At 40.8% G+C, this 15007-nt stretch overlaps 1 protein-coding gene across 4 annotated transcripts in view; it reads right to left on the bottom strand.

Moving 5' to 3' along the window:
* ndc80 (NDC80 kinetochore complex component) overlaps positions 1-15007 on the bottom strand; it is a 100046-nt gene that overhangs the window by 38537 nt on the left and 46502 nt on the right. The window contains exons 6-10 of one of the 4 annotated variants that reach the window (XM_052040984.1): positions 13620-13722; positions 12295-12393; positions 10407-10500; positions 7449-7555; positions 5423-5567 (exon numbers count right to left, since the gene is read on the bottom strand). In XM_052040984.1, the coding sequence (XP_051896944.1) occupies positions 5423-5567; positions 7449-7555; positions 10407-10500; positions 12295-12393; positions 13620-13722 (548 nt within the window). The remainder of the gene's footprint in view (positions 1-5422; positions 5568-7448; positions 7556-10406; positions 10501-12294; positions 12394-13619; positions 13723-15007) is intronic. The other 3 variants (XM_052040981.1, XM_052040983.1, XM_052040982.1) reach the window with 3 other exon arrangements.

Raw genomic sequence — 15007 nt, 5'->3', positions numbered from 1 at the left:
ATAGACATACAGCATAGAAATAGGCCCTTCAGCCCACCAAGTCTGTGCTCACCATGAACCACACACTTACACTAATCCCGCATTAATCCTTTTTTAATTATTATTCTCCTCTCATCCGCTTCCCACCCCCTCAATTTTTCCACTCACCTGCTTGAGGGGCAATTTACAGCTGCCGGTTAACCTGCACATCTTTGGGATGTGGGAGGAAAATGGAGCATACCGAGGAAACCCACGCAGTCACAGGGAGAACGTGCAGACTGCACACAGCATGCGAGCTCAGGACTAAGTTCAGTTAAGAAGTTCATTAAAAAAAAGCCTGTTCAAATGCTTACTACTGTCATGCTATAAAGCTATTTTCTATTGCAATTGCTGTTATGAAGCAGCAATTTCAAAGATTATAGATTATTATGGTACTAAAAAAACGTTTGAAGGGTACAATACAATAATTTGGAATCTAAGAAGTTTTGGACTGCTTATGCTCATACTTTGGCAATGTTCAAGTTCCAGTGAAAAAAAACAGCTCTACTCACAAGCTTCACCAGACCCCATCGTTAAACAATACAACCTTTGGCAAAACATTTATTTGTAAGCTTGATTTCAAAAATCAATGAATTTTACATAGCAACAGAGTAGGCTATTCAGCCCTTGAAGCCTGCTCAGTCATTCAAATTTACTGCCCCATTCCAGCTTTCTCCCCAAATCCCTTGATCCCTCTAGCCCAAAGAACAACATCCGACTCTTTATTTTATGATCTGGGTTCAACTGTTTTCCATAGTAGAGAATTCCACAGGTTCGTCACTTGGAGAGTAGAAATTTCTCCTCACCTCAGTCTTAAACAGCTTACCCCTTATCCCCAGTCCTGCACTTCCTGGCCATCAGGAATTTACATCCTGCAACAATTTTTACTCGAGAAATGCAAGTTGAAGCAATTAAACATGTCTACAGTGGCATCATTAGAGCAATTAACAACATTTAAAAAGGCACTTGGACAGGTACACAGATAGGAAAAGTTTAGAGGGATATGGGCCAATGGGATGAGCTTAGATGGGCATCTTGGTCAGCATGGACGAGTTGGACCAAAGGGCCTGTTTCCATGCTGTGTGACTCCATAATTCAAGACTAAACAAATCTTTCTTTTTGGCAAAATGTGCAACTAGGAAATATTTAGGCACCTGAGACAATCTTTTGCCAAGTGCATTATTTCAGCATGTTAATTCAGTTTATTGCCAAGAATACATATTGCATCTGACTTCTCCAAGCAGTAGCAGCCAAAGCAGGGGTGTACCAAATCGTATGGATAGTCAGTAACTTAAATATAGTCTTCTCAGTTAAGGGATTCAGTTATCTCTAAACAAAGTGACCACAGGTCAATTACTGACTTCCTGGTCACTCAGGCATCGCCAGAAATACAGCTTCCACTTCCATTTACCAAGATCCAAGAAATACATTCAAGTACAGGAGACAGTGCATCAACAGTCAATCCTGATCCCTAACAGTTTTGTGATATTGATTGCCCTCAAGACACTCTTTGGTCAACTGATTGAGTTTTTTTTCAAAAAAGGAGACTCAAGAGAATGCTGGAACGTGGAGCAACAAACAGTCTGCTGGAGGAATTCAGTGGGTTGAGCAGCATCTGTGGGGGGGGGGGGGGGTGGGTGGGGTAAAGGAATTGTCAACATTTCGGGTTGAAACCCTGCATTAGGATTAATGTTTGTTTTTAAAAGCCCATGAGGCCAGAATTCACAATACATTGGAGGGACCCATGGGGCATGCCGAGTTTGCAACAGCAGAACACAAAACGCCATCACATTCAGTCCTCCAGTCACTAACTCATGTTAAGTGATACTTCTGTCTTTTTTGCTGCTGAGCCAATTCAATTCAATCAATTTGCAACTTGCCTTGAATTACATGGGTTACTAGTCCAATTTGCCTGTGTTTGGCCCGTATCCTCCAAGCCTCACTTTTCCATGTATCTGCCCATTTATAGAGCTATGGTCATGAGACAGGGACTGACTGGATGGCACTGGCAAAGACTGGACAGACTGACAGATCATATGATCCTCTATACTCCCTCAAACTGGGATATATATACACATACATATGTTATACATTTGCTATCATTACTATTTCACCATATCGCCGATTAATACATGTCCAAAACATGTCCCTATTTACTTGCCTCTCAGACACATTTAGAATTTTGCAAAGGCTGAGGATAAGGGGTAATGTACCAAAACCAAAGCTAAAACAGAAAAGGAAGAGAAACAAGACATGAAAGACAGATATTATGGAAAGACAGGTGACCAAATTCTAGGAAGTTCTTTTGTCATAATTCAGTCATATACAGCAGGGAAATAGGCGCTTCAGCCCAACTCGTCCATGCTGACCAAGGTGCCTAACTGAGCTAGTCCCATTGGCCTGCGTTTGGCCCATATCTCTCTGAAGCTTTCCTATCCATGCACCGATCTAAATGTTTTTTTTAAAACTTTCTTTTTGAACTGTACCTGCCTCTGTCACTTCCTCTGGCAGCTTGTTCCATATACCCACATGAAAAACTTGCCCTCAGGTCCCCTTTAAATCTTTCCAATCTCATCTTAAACCTATGCCATCTGGTTTTAGATTTCCCTACCCTGGGAAAAAGACTGACCATCCACCTTATCTATGCCCGTCACGATTTTATAAACCTCTATAAGATCACCCCTCAGCCTCCTTTGCTCCAAGGAAACAGTCCCAGCCTATCTCATCTCTCCTTACAACTCAAGTCCTCCAGTCCTGGCAACACCCTTGTGAATCCTTTCTGCACCTTCTCCAGCTTGAACACATCCTTGCTATAATATGGCAACCAGAACTGCAGACAACATTCCAAGAACAATCTCACCAACATCTTGTACAGCTGTAACATGACAGCCCTGACCTTGTACTCAATACCTGACCAATGAAGGCAAGCATGCCATACACCTTCTTCACCACCATCTATCTGTGTCACCAGTTTCAGGGAACCATGTACCTGTACTCCCAGGTCTCTCTGTTCTACAACACTCCCCAGGTTCCTACCATTCACTGTGCAAGTCCTGTCCTGATTTAACTTCCCAAAATGCATCACTTTGCACTTGTCTGATTAAATTCTATCTGCCACTCCTTTGCTCACTTTCCAAGTTGATCTCAATTAACCATCCTCACTGTCCACTTCACCACCGATTTTGGTATAATCTGCAGACTTACTAACCATGCCATCTACATTCTCATCCAAATTGTTTTTGATTCAGTTAAGTGCGAAGAGTTGCATTTTCGGAAGTCAAACCAGGGTAGGACCTATACAGTGAATGGTTGGACCCCAGGGAGCCCAAATACATAGTTCACTCAAAGTGGTGTCACAGGGAGACAAGGTGGTGAAGCTGGCATTTGGCTTTCACGAGTCAGGGCACTGAGTATAAGACTTGGGGCGTTATGGTGCAGTTGTACAAGACGTTGGTGAGACTGCAACTGGATTATTGTTTACAGTTTTGGTCGCTTTGTTATATGCGTCATTAAGCATCATTAAACAGGAAAGAGTACAAAGAAGATTTACGAGGAAGCTGCCCAAACTCAAAGGGCTGAGTTATAGGGAGAGGTTGGGCAGGCTGGGACTTTGTTCCTTGGAACATTGGAGATTGAGGGGTGACCTTGTATGTGTATAAAATCATGAGAGGGAAGATAGGGTGAATGCACAGTCTTTTTCATAGGAAAGGGGAACTAAAAACTCGCAGACATATGTTGAAGTTGAGAGGTGAAAGATTTAAAAGGGACATGAGGGGCAACTTCTTCATGCAGAAGGTGGTGCATACATGGAATGATCTGCCAAAAGTGGTTGAGGCAGGTACAATAACATTTAAAAGGCATTTGGATAAGTACAAAGAACACAGTACAGCACAAGAATAGGCCCTTTGGACCACGATGCTGTGCCAAAGTCATCAAGCCAGTAACTAAATGCCTAACTAAACTAATCCCTTCTGCCTACACCAGGTTCATATGCCTCCTTTCTTTACACATTCATGTGCCTTTCTAACAGCCTCTTAAACAACTCTAGCTACTCTATTGATGATACACATGATCTTATAAACTTCTATCAGGTCTCCCCTCAGCCTCCGCCACTCCAGAGAAAATAATTCATGTTTGTCCAACCATGTACATGGTTCCCTGAAAGTGTTGTCACAGGTCAACAGGGTGGTGAAATGGCTTCTGGCATGCTGGCCTTCATCAGTCAGGGTATTGAGTATATAAGTTAGGATCTTATTTTGCAGATGTACGAGACGTTGGTGAGGCCTCATGTAGAATATTGTTCCGTTTTACCCTACTACAGGAAAGATGTCATTAAGCTGGAAAGAGTACAACCTCTTTATCCAACCTCTCTTTACATGCCCTCTAATCCAGGCAGAATGCTGGTAAACCTCTTCTGCACCCTCTCCAAAGCTTCCACATCCTTCCTACAACAAGAATTGAATACGATACTCCAGATGCAGCCAAATTAAGAGTTTTATAAAGCGGAGGAAAACTTCCTGACCCTTGAACTCACTACCTCAACTAATAAAGGCAAGTATGCCATACGCCTTCTTTACCACCCTATCAACCTGTGCAGCCACTTTCAGGGAGCTATGGACTTGGACCCCAAGATCCTTCTGTACATCACTTATAAGGGTATTTCACCTACCTTGCTATCTCTTCTAAATCATTGACACCCTGGAATATTAAGCATCCAGTCATATCCCTCTCTCAACCAGCTCCCTGTAAGGGCCACAACGTCCTAGTTCCACATACTGATCCATGCTCTAAGTTCATCACCCTTACCCTTAATACTCCTTGCATTAAAATAAACACACTTCAACCCTTCTAGCCCATCGTGTATGTTATCTTGCTCTTGCCCGTCCTTCCTGACAGACTTACTGGTCATACCATCTACCTTTCTCTCAATCCCTCCACTTTCTGACCCAGTGCTCTGGTTCCCAACCCCCTGCCGAACTAGTTTAAACCCTCTGAGTAGCACTAGCGAATACCTCAGCCAGGATATTGGCTCTCCTTCAGTTCAGGTGCAACCCATCCCCCTTGTACAGGTTGCCCCTGCCCCAGAAGAAGTTCCAATGGTCCAAGAATCTAAAACCCTGTCCCTGCACCAGCTCCACAGTCACATGTCCATCTGTTCTATCTTTCTATTCCTGTCTTCACTGGCACCTAAAGCTATGAGTAACTTTAGCTATGACCTAACATTACTCATAAATTACATCAGAAGTCAGAAACCATTTTAGAACTGTTAGAAAAGATAAGCTTTGATACCAATCATTTTGCAGCATTGATTCATGCTCCACGATTAGCTTACACCATCAACATTTCAATAACTTTTCCATTCTCTCCACAATTCAATATTCAGCTATGAAAATAAATAACAAACCCATGGATTCTATTTCTTCCTTGATTCCTTTTGCTCTCTGTTCCAGCATAGTTTTATGATTTTCCATTTCTTCAAGATATTTCTTATATTTCTCTTGATCTGCTTGCAAGCTTGCTTTGGTTTTCTCTAGTGCTTGAACTCGATCCTGAAATTAAATTGCAGCAGAGAAAAGTCAAGTCAAATCTCAGCAGAGAAATATACTCAATTGTCCACCAGTTCTAGGATTCTTCATTCCTGTTGAGAAGCCAACTCCACCCATATAACTGATGGACAATAATAATTAAATGGACTGTTAAAAACAAATGAACTTGAGGCATTGTCCATCGCTTGAACAAACACCAGTTTGGAAATCATGATTATCAATTTGTATGGTTTGGGGGGAAATGTGGGACAAGACCCACAATACTATGCTTTAAGCTACTAAGATTCAGCTACAAAAGGTTACCTTTGGAAAACAAGCTTCCTATTTCACATTGGACCAAATGGCCTCTGCACTCCAAATTTCTGACTCTAGTACTCATGAATTCCATGTGTTTTGCATAACAAAATCATAAAACAATAATAATTTTAATATTGGGCATGCTGTCTCAACTGAAGACTTTGATTGGCTTTAAGTTAAAAGTCACATTGATCCATCCTCACCAAAAGGCCAAGGATCACCTGCCCTGACCCCTTATCAGAGTCTGACCTCTGGCTCCCTCCAAATCCCTCAGACCTTGGTGCAGATGGAGTTGAGGACACAAAGTTCCTAATTCCAGCAAATTTCAGATCTAACCTTGCTTGTCTACTTAGCATGATTTTGTTCCCAGCTCTCTCCACAATGTTTTGAGCAACTTAATAGAATAAAGGCCAAAATCCTAATTAAGTATTTCAGTCCCAGCCTTCTCCTGCTCAACCCATCACCTGTACCACTGTCTGAAAATTTTGCCCAATTCCCTAACAAACAAATTGCCTCCTTCCACCTGCCTTGAATCTAAACTTTAACCGAGCAAGATTTTATCCTCAAGTTGCTCCATTCCACAGGCCAGAGGAACATAATTTAGACCATAATTACCTTCTACTGTTACTGGACCCCGAACACTATCAAACTCCAAGAGAATTTGTGCTCCACCTTCCTACATTCCTTGTTTGAAATCGGACACCAGAAACAGCCCCAACACAATCAAACCCAGGGCCACCATTTATTTTAAGTACAGTGCACAGCATTGTCATCTGAAAACTTCCACACTACCTTCCCAACTCCAATTAAACCTATAAACCCCAACTTGCAACTATTTGATCCCACAACCCCTTCACCCATACTTCAATTCCCCCCCACCCCCCTTTGCTTCCTTACCCAAAACCACAGATTCCTCAGACACCTTTAACCTGTTACCCCAAAAGCACAGGACTAATCATTCGACACAATCAAAATTATATTTCCTCCCTCCTGGTAACCACTTTCCTGTCAATTATCCGTAATATTCCTCTGTACTCTGTTCGTCAAAATACTGCTTCATGAAAGTTCAAATTGGTGGAGATTACTTGTAAAATTAATAAAACCAATGCTGCCTCAAGGTGGCAACATCAATCATCCCGTGCCATCTTCTCACAGTTACCATCAGGCAGGAGCTACAGAAGCCTGAAGTCCCACACCACCAGGTTCAAGAACAGCTACTTCCCCTCAACCATTCGTTTCTTGAATCAACCGACACAGCCCTACAGTATAACAACGCTATAGTCACTTTGCACTAAAATGGGCTTTGTTTTTTTTTGCTGTAATTGTGTTTTCTTGTAAAAATTGTGTATAATTTATGTTTTTCTTAGGAATGCTGCATGCCTATGATGCTGCTGCAAGTTTTTCCACTGCACCTGCGCATAAAAATATGACAATAAACTCGACTTTGACATCGACTCCCCTATATTGATAAACATACATTTTCTATACATTTAAAGACTTTATTTAACAGAATCAGATGCCTACCATATAGATTTTGTAATAAACCATAGAAATGTAGAGATGATAAAAAGCACAAAAATAACTAACTGGTTCATTAAGTTTTTCTTTCTCCAGTTTCCTCAACTCTTCTGAGAGCTTCCTGTTCTCTGCAGCAACTTCTTCAAATTTAGCTTCATCCACCCCAAAATGTTGCTCTAGAAAGTACAGCAAAATGAAGTTAAAAAAATGCAAATGCTAGAAATCTGAAATATAAACAGAAAATGCTGGAAACATTCAACAGGTGGAAAGAGATGGACTTAACAGGCGGACAGTTTGCTGGAAACACTCAGTGGCTCATGTCGTGTCTGTGGAAAGACAGTCTTGGACTTGAAATGTTTCTTTCCACAGACACGACAGGAGCCACTGAGTGTTTCCAGCAAACTGTCCAACAAGACAGTTTTTCAAGAAACCCTGATAAATTCTACTCAGTGCCTCAATCAATAACAACTGAGGTCCCATTACAAGATGTACTAATTGTTTACAATTTTGATTCTGTTCAAACTTCAGCTATATTTATACTCATGACTACCAGCAAAACCGTAGCCTAATATACAATTTCTGCACTCAAATCAATGGGTCATAGCACCTAGGAACTTCACAAAAAAAGCTGAGCCATTCAGATCTATATGGAATAGGACCAAAGAGACTACCCTGGATATCTGACCTGTTGACAAAATGGAAAGAACACAGCCATATTTATTCCAGCACTATACCGGCATTGACTGCACCAGATGAGAATCAACTCCAGAAACAGATTATTATTCTGAAGATTCACCCATCATTTCACAAGGAGCTACAGCATTGTAGAAAGAGTCAAATCTTTAGGGGAAACGATAGGCAGAGATGGCAGCTGCATAATTAAATAAATAAAGGGAGTAGAGATAGCCCAGGAAATTATAGACCAGTGAGTCTTACTTCGGTGGTTGGTAAGTTGATGGAGAAGATCCTGAGAGGCAAGACTTATGAACATTTGGAAAGGTATAATATGATTAGGAACAGTCAGCATGGCTTTGTCAAGGGCAGGTCCTGCCTTACAAGCCTGATTGAATTTTTTTTGAGGAGGTGACTAAACACATTGATCAAGGAAGAGCAGTAGATGTAGTGTACATGGATTTCAGCAAGGCATTTGATAAGGTACCCCATATGCAAGGCTTGTTGAGAAAGTAAGAAGGCATGGGATCCAAGGGGACATTGCATTGTGGATCCAGAACTGGCTGGCCCACAGAAGGCAAAGGGTGGTTGTTGACGGGTCATATTCTACATGGAGGTCAGTGACCAGTGGTATACCTCAGGGATCTGTTCCGGTACCCTTACTCTGATTTTTATAAACGACCTGGATGAGGAAGTGGAGGGATGGGTTAGTAAGTTTGCTGATGACACGAAGGTTGGAGGTGTTGTGGATAGTGTAGAGGGCTGTCAGAGGTTACAGCGGGACATATAGGATGCAAAACTGGGCTGAGAAGTGGCAGATGCAGTTCAACCCAGATAAGTGTGAAGTGGTTCATTTTGGTAGGTCAAATATGATGGCAGAATATAGTATTAATGGTAAGACCCTCGGCAGTGTGGAGGATCAGAGGGATCTTGGGGTCCAAGTCCATAGGGCGCTCAAAGCGGCTGCACAAGTTGACTCTGTGGTTAATAAGGCATACGGTGTATTGTCCTTCATCAATCGTGGAATTGAATTTAGGAGCCGAGAGGTAATGTTTCAGCTATGTAGGTCCTTGGTCAGACCCCACATGGAGTACTGTGCTCAGTTCTGGTCGCCTCACTACAGGAAGGATGTGGAAGCCATAGAAAGGGTGCAGAGGAGATTTACAAGGATGTTGCCTGGATTGGGGAGAATGCCTTATGAAAACAGGTTGAGTGAACTCTGACTTTTCTCCTTGGAACGATAGAGGATAAGGGATGACCTGATAGAGGTGTATAAGATGATGAGAGGCATTGATCATGTGGATAGTCAGAGGCTTTTTCCCAGGGCTGAAATGGTTGCCAGAAGAGGGCACAGGTTTAAGGTGCTGGGGAGTAGGTATAGAGGAGATGTCAGGGGTAAATTTTTTTTTTTTTTTTAACTCAGAGAGTGGTGAGTGCATGGAATGGGCCGCCGGCAACGGTGGAGGAGGCGGATACGATAGGGTCCTTTGAGACTTTTGGAAAGGTACATGGAGCTTAGAAAAATAGAGGACTATGGGTAAGCCTAGTAATTTCTAAGGTAGGGACATGTTCGGCGCAGCTTTGTGGGCCAAAGGGCCTGAATTGTGCTGTAGGTTTTCTATGTTCTATGAATACGAGGCCATTCATTAGCATAGAGTCAGACTGAGCCCCAGACAGTCAAGTCTCAGTTCCCATCTTCCTTTAAGTTATTCATTCTGCAATTTTTCATTAATCAGTTAGAAAATAAGATTTCCAAAGAATAAATTTGCAAAGGCTAACTGTGCCAAAAAAATGACATTTTATTTTCATGCGCAGCACAGTAGCATAGCAGTTAGTGTAATGCTATTACAGCACCAGCCATCAGGCCGCTGCTGTCTGTCTGTAAGGAGTTCGTACATTCTCCCCATGACTGCGTGGGTTTCTTCCAAGTGCCCCGGTTTATTCCCATATTCCAAAGACATATGGGTTATTAGGTTAACTTGGGTTTAAATGGGCTGCATGAGCTCATTGGGCCGGAAGGGCTGTATAAATAATGTTCAAAAAAGTTTATGCTAATGGGTAGCAGTTCTTTCAAATATATCACTTTATTTTGCTATTGGTTACTTTAAACATTTATGACGAATTAATATCTAAGTATTTCTAGGGAAACTGCACTTACTAATTTCCACAAAGATGTTCAGCAATGTGTCACTATTTTAAAATTTAAAAAAAATACGCTTCACTTAAAATTGCTTTAGGTTACTATCAGCAAGAGCTGCAGAGCAAATGCCAGACATTTCCACAAGCCACAGTTCTTTGAGAGACAGGACAGAAGTTGCCAGAGGAACTGTGTTTCAGAATCAGAGTCATACTCACTGAGCAAAGTTAAATTCTCCAAGTCCAAGTCTTCATGGTCATCAATGCCAGCAAGGTGACGTGAATAACATTTACTTGTATAGCTAAGAAACAGCTATATATAAAAAAAAAATCAGCAAGATTACAAAAACTTTGTGAAAGCACGTTATCCAAGGAAATGGCAAACAATCTAAATTAAAGAATAAACAGACCAACCATTCTTCCTCAGCTACATCTCATGACACAATGTATTTTAAGTCAGCAGATATTACATCAGCAACTTATGGCATGGTTAATGCAGCAAAAAAGTATGGAAACATTAACTGATTTATGCCAAACCAAAATATGGCACCCTTCCAAAGCTTCTCCACCGGCACCCATCTGAATGGCACCACACTAACTTGATTCCCTTCTTACTTATCCTTGCCCAGAGAAACAGCAAGGAATCAGCCTTTCAGAACGATGATCTTGTCGAATGGTGCAGCAAGCATCCAGTGGGGTGGGGGGGGGGGGGGGGGGGGGGGGTGGGGGAGGAAGCGGGGCGCGAATGGCCCACACTTGCTGTTTCCAATGTCAGAGTCTTTCTGTGCTTGAACCACTGGCTGTGGTGTTCTCCATGGACCTATTCTTCATGTTTTCATTTCACATAGAAGCTCATAGAGAACATGCCAATTCTCAGAAAACTCCATCAGTCCCATTCACAAACGTCATTTCACTGCAACCTATTCTGTCTCAGAGGCCTATCCTTAATTCTCCTGCTACCCATCTACACTAGGGTATTTTACAATAGCTCCAACCAGCAAGACTTGGGAAGACCAAAGCATTATTTTGGCAAAGATCAACTTTTAACAAAGACTTAGAGTCAGAGTTATACAGCACAGAAACAGGCCCACGTTCAAAATATAATTCTCAAGGTTAAAGTAATGTTATTACCCAACTCAGTATTCAAATGTAAACAACATTTTGAAACTTTGCTTTTGCAGGGTGATTTATCATAGATTTCACCTTATTTTCCAACAATTGAACATTTACCAGAAAATATAGTTCATGTTCATAAGTGGCTATTCTGCGTAAGGCAAGATAAAATTGACAAAGGTAGATGAGAAGTTAAGGGCAGTCTTGGCTGAAGTTTGACTTCATTGAAGCCTTCATTTCTGAATGAAGCAAACTGAATCTGCGACCAACTTCAGTTTTATGTCAGATTACAAAAAATGTCAGCTACTCCAACCATACAATAAAACAGAACTCTCAGCATCACACTGGAGGGCCATCCTGGTTCAAGCACTAGTCTTGAAACCACAATATTCCCACTCAGTCCTTATCAGCACAGTCTAACTGGATTTAGAATGTGGCTTTGTACAAGAGATGTACAAATGCAGTGAAATATCAAGTACAGAAAGAAATGAAGTTAGAAATTAAGGAATGAATTAAGAAAAAAAACAAAACCTGAAGGAACGAGACTCTGGACTCTAAATAGTTAATTTTCAGTGTTAGTTTTGACATTACATTGTGAAGTAGTATTCAAATTTGCAATAATCAGAATTTATGACAGATTTAATGGACAAATAAGTTCTTCAAAAGCAGAGAAGCCTTGGCTGAGATGCAGTCTTTGCTAAACTAACAGCGGAGCAATGTAACTATCAGCAACTGGTACATATTGATGCCTAACCATGCAGCTGCTTCTTGCTGTTGGTAGATCATTTATCTAAAAGTAACGTCACATATTTTACCTTTATCAGTATTTCAACACTAAATTTGCATCTAACATCTTGGTTATAGGAACAAGACGACATGATGAGGCTATTTATAAAAAAGCCTCAAGTGACTAGTAAAATGTTACCAAACTGTATTGAATTAAATTCTACGGGGTGAAAATTGGGCAAATCGAGGGTAACTAGTGATTGGTTACCCTGTTATGATGAACACCATCTTCAGTCACATTCTCCACTTCATCCCAGTCCTTTTCTGCATCAAACAGGATCTTATCTGGATCAATGGACTTGGTCAGCTGTATACAAAGTAAACGTGAATAATTATTAAGAGTCACATTTAGGTGATTTGCAGTGTCTGCAGAAGGCTCTATTTCTACTGCTGATCAAGTGCCAAAATATATTTGATAAACAAGATGCTCCATCAATCTCCACATCTTCAGACACAGGAAGCCTTTTTTTCAATTAGAAGCAAGTTGGACTTGCAAGTTCCAGTTAGATAGCCTTCTTCAAACCAAAATGAGAAATTTTTCACAACAGCTGGAATGGAAGTTGAAAAGAAAAAAAAAAGAGGTATTATGATTTACCTTAAAGTCAGCATAAGAAAAAGGAGATCCTACTATGGAGCATCACAAACTAGAAGCAAACTAAGAAGCAGTTCCTCAAAGACTTTTACCCAGTCACAGCCTTAATGGTATGGTGATGAACAGACTACAAAAGTAAAAGAGAATGGTACGGGAAAGGAGTTAGTGAAGTCCAGGTGAAATAATAAGCAAAAGCTAAGAAAAAACAGGGATGAGAGTAAGGTCTGAATACACAAAAATAAAGATACAAGTGCTCAGGCAATATAGGGGTTTAAATTGCTGTAGAACAATACAAAGTATTACCAACAAATCAGTCAAAATACAAGTAGAAATAGCTCTCAATTTAAAAGAGGAAATAACCTCCAGACAGTTTACAAAGAACTGGATGGAAGAGAAAAAGCTTGGATAACTGTGCTAACTAGAACTGACAGGAGCAATAAAGGTCAGAAATAACAAGGAAATACAAACCAATTTCATATGCACAAGATAAATGATAGGAAGGATCAGGCACAATAAAAAAACAAATGGAAAGAGGCAGCAAGACAAATTTGCTGCAAAATCTATTTAAAGGGTTAATAATATTTTATTGAATCCGATTGGAAAGCCTCTCCTTGGGACACAGAAGAACATGGATAAAAATGCTACTGCACTTTCAAAGAGTCAGGGAAGGCACAATAGGCTGAATAGATGCTCTGACTTTAAGACCATCAAGATTTCAACTGTCCTCAAACAAGATGGCCGGGAGAAAGGATTTTTGTTTAAATACTTGCATGCAACCCTTTTAGTTAGCAGTTGCCTAACCAGCTTCTATTTTGTTTCTGTGTTTCTGACCCTGTCTAGAATGGACACAATATTCTACACTTCAACCACATAACACCTTTTATTTGAAAGGTGCAATGGTTGTTCCTGGAAATCAACTATCAGCCATTAGAGATTCTTACCTTAACAGCATCCGTCAACCAAATTAATGCACCAAGAATCTGTGGCCAAGTGTGTGGAGCTCCGACTGTATACATTGAACTTTTTGACAATGGAAAGGGATACCTTAAATCAATTAAAATAAAGAGCCATTAATGAAAAGGGGAATAGACATCCTCCTTTCTTTGATCCCCTCCTCCTTGCATCACACTATTCTCAAATACATATCCAAAATCAGCATTCGAAATGCAAAAGATCATTGAATTACTTCACTATTGTTACATTCAGCAATGCAGCTAGAAACATACACAAATTTAATAAATAACATAAGCAGTCTCCAGCTAAAAGCAAAAAAAAAAACAGATGAAGCCCATCCAGGACCAAAATCTCTCGTGCTATAACCTGAAGCTATGACTCTGTTTTAGTCAGCTCCACATGCAGAAATATTCTCCCCACATACAGATGGCTTATCCCTGTCAGAATTTTGTAACTTTCAATTACATCCCCTTATATCCATCCAAGCACCATTGAGAGACAAGACTGCAGATGCTGGAATCCAGAGCAACACACAAAGTGTTGGAGGAACTCAGCGTATCAGGCAGCATCTATGGAGAGAAGTGGACAGTCAATGCTTCAGGTCGAGACCCTAAATCTGGACTATCAGTGAATATGAAACTACCTGCCAACATAGGAATTAGTCTGGTGAATCTTTGCTTCACTCCCTTTAGGACAACCATATTGCTTCTTGGGCAAGGTGACTAAACTGCTATAACCACTCCAGGAGTGGACTTGCTTACTCCCATACTCATGTTATGAAAGCTAACATACCATATTATTTCTTAACTGCACCTGCACGTACTGTATGCTTTCAGTTCTGATGAAGTGTCTTCAACCCAAAACATTAACTGGTTTCTGCCCTGATAGTTTATCTTCTAGAAACTCCATTACACTTTTCAAATATCTTCACACATGCTGCTTGACTGGCTGAATTCTTCCAGCATTTGCTTTTTTTTTTAAACAGATCCCAACATCTGCAGTTTTGTTTGTTTCCTATGTATGCTTTCAGTGACTGGTGTACAAGAACAAAGTCTCCCTATATCAACATCTCCCAATCTAACACAGTTTAAATAATATGTTGTCTTTTTCTTTCCATAGTGAACCAACTTCACGTTCATCCACATTATATGACGTGCAATAATTTTGCATGCTCACTCAACCTGAGTCACCTTAAAGAACGTTAAGGTGGATGAGTCCCCAGGGCCTGATGGGCCTCAGCTTATTGAGAGAGGCAAGAGATGAGATTGCTGGGGCCTTCAGCATACTTTTGTGTCCTCTCTACCCTCAGGCAAGGTCCCGGAGGACTGGCAAGTAGCTAATGTTGTTCTGTTGTTCAAGAAGGGAAATAGGGATA

Source organism: Pristis pectinata, chromosome 29 (assembly GCF_009764475.1).
Source record: "Pristis pectinata isolate sPriPec2 chromosome 29, sPriPec2.1.pri, whole genome shotgun sequence".
NCBI classification, from domain to species: Eukaryota; Metazoa; Chordata; class Chondrichthyes; order Rhinopristiformes; family Pristidae; genus Pristis; species Pristis pectinata.
Note: the sequence above shows the minus strand (reverse complement) of the source record. Positions and strands in the feature narration are given on the sequence as shown.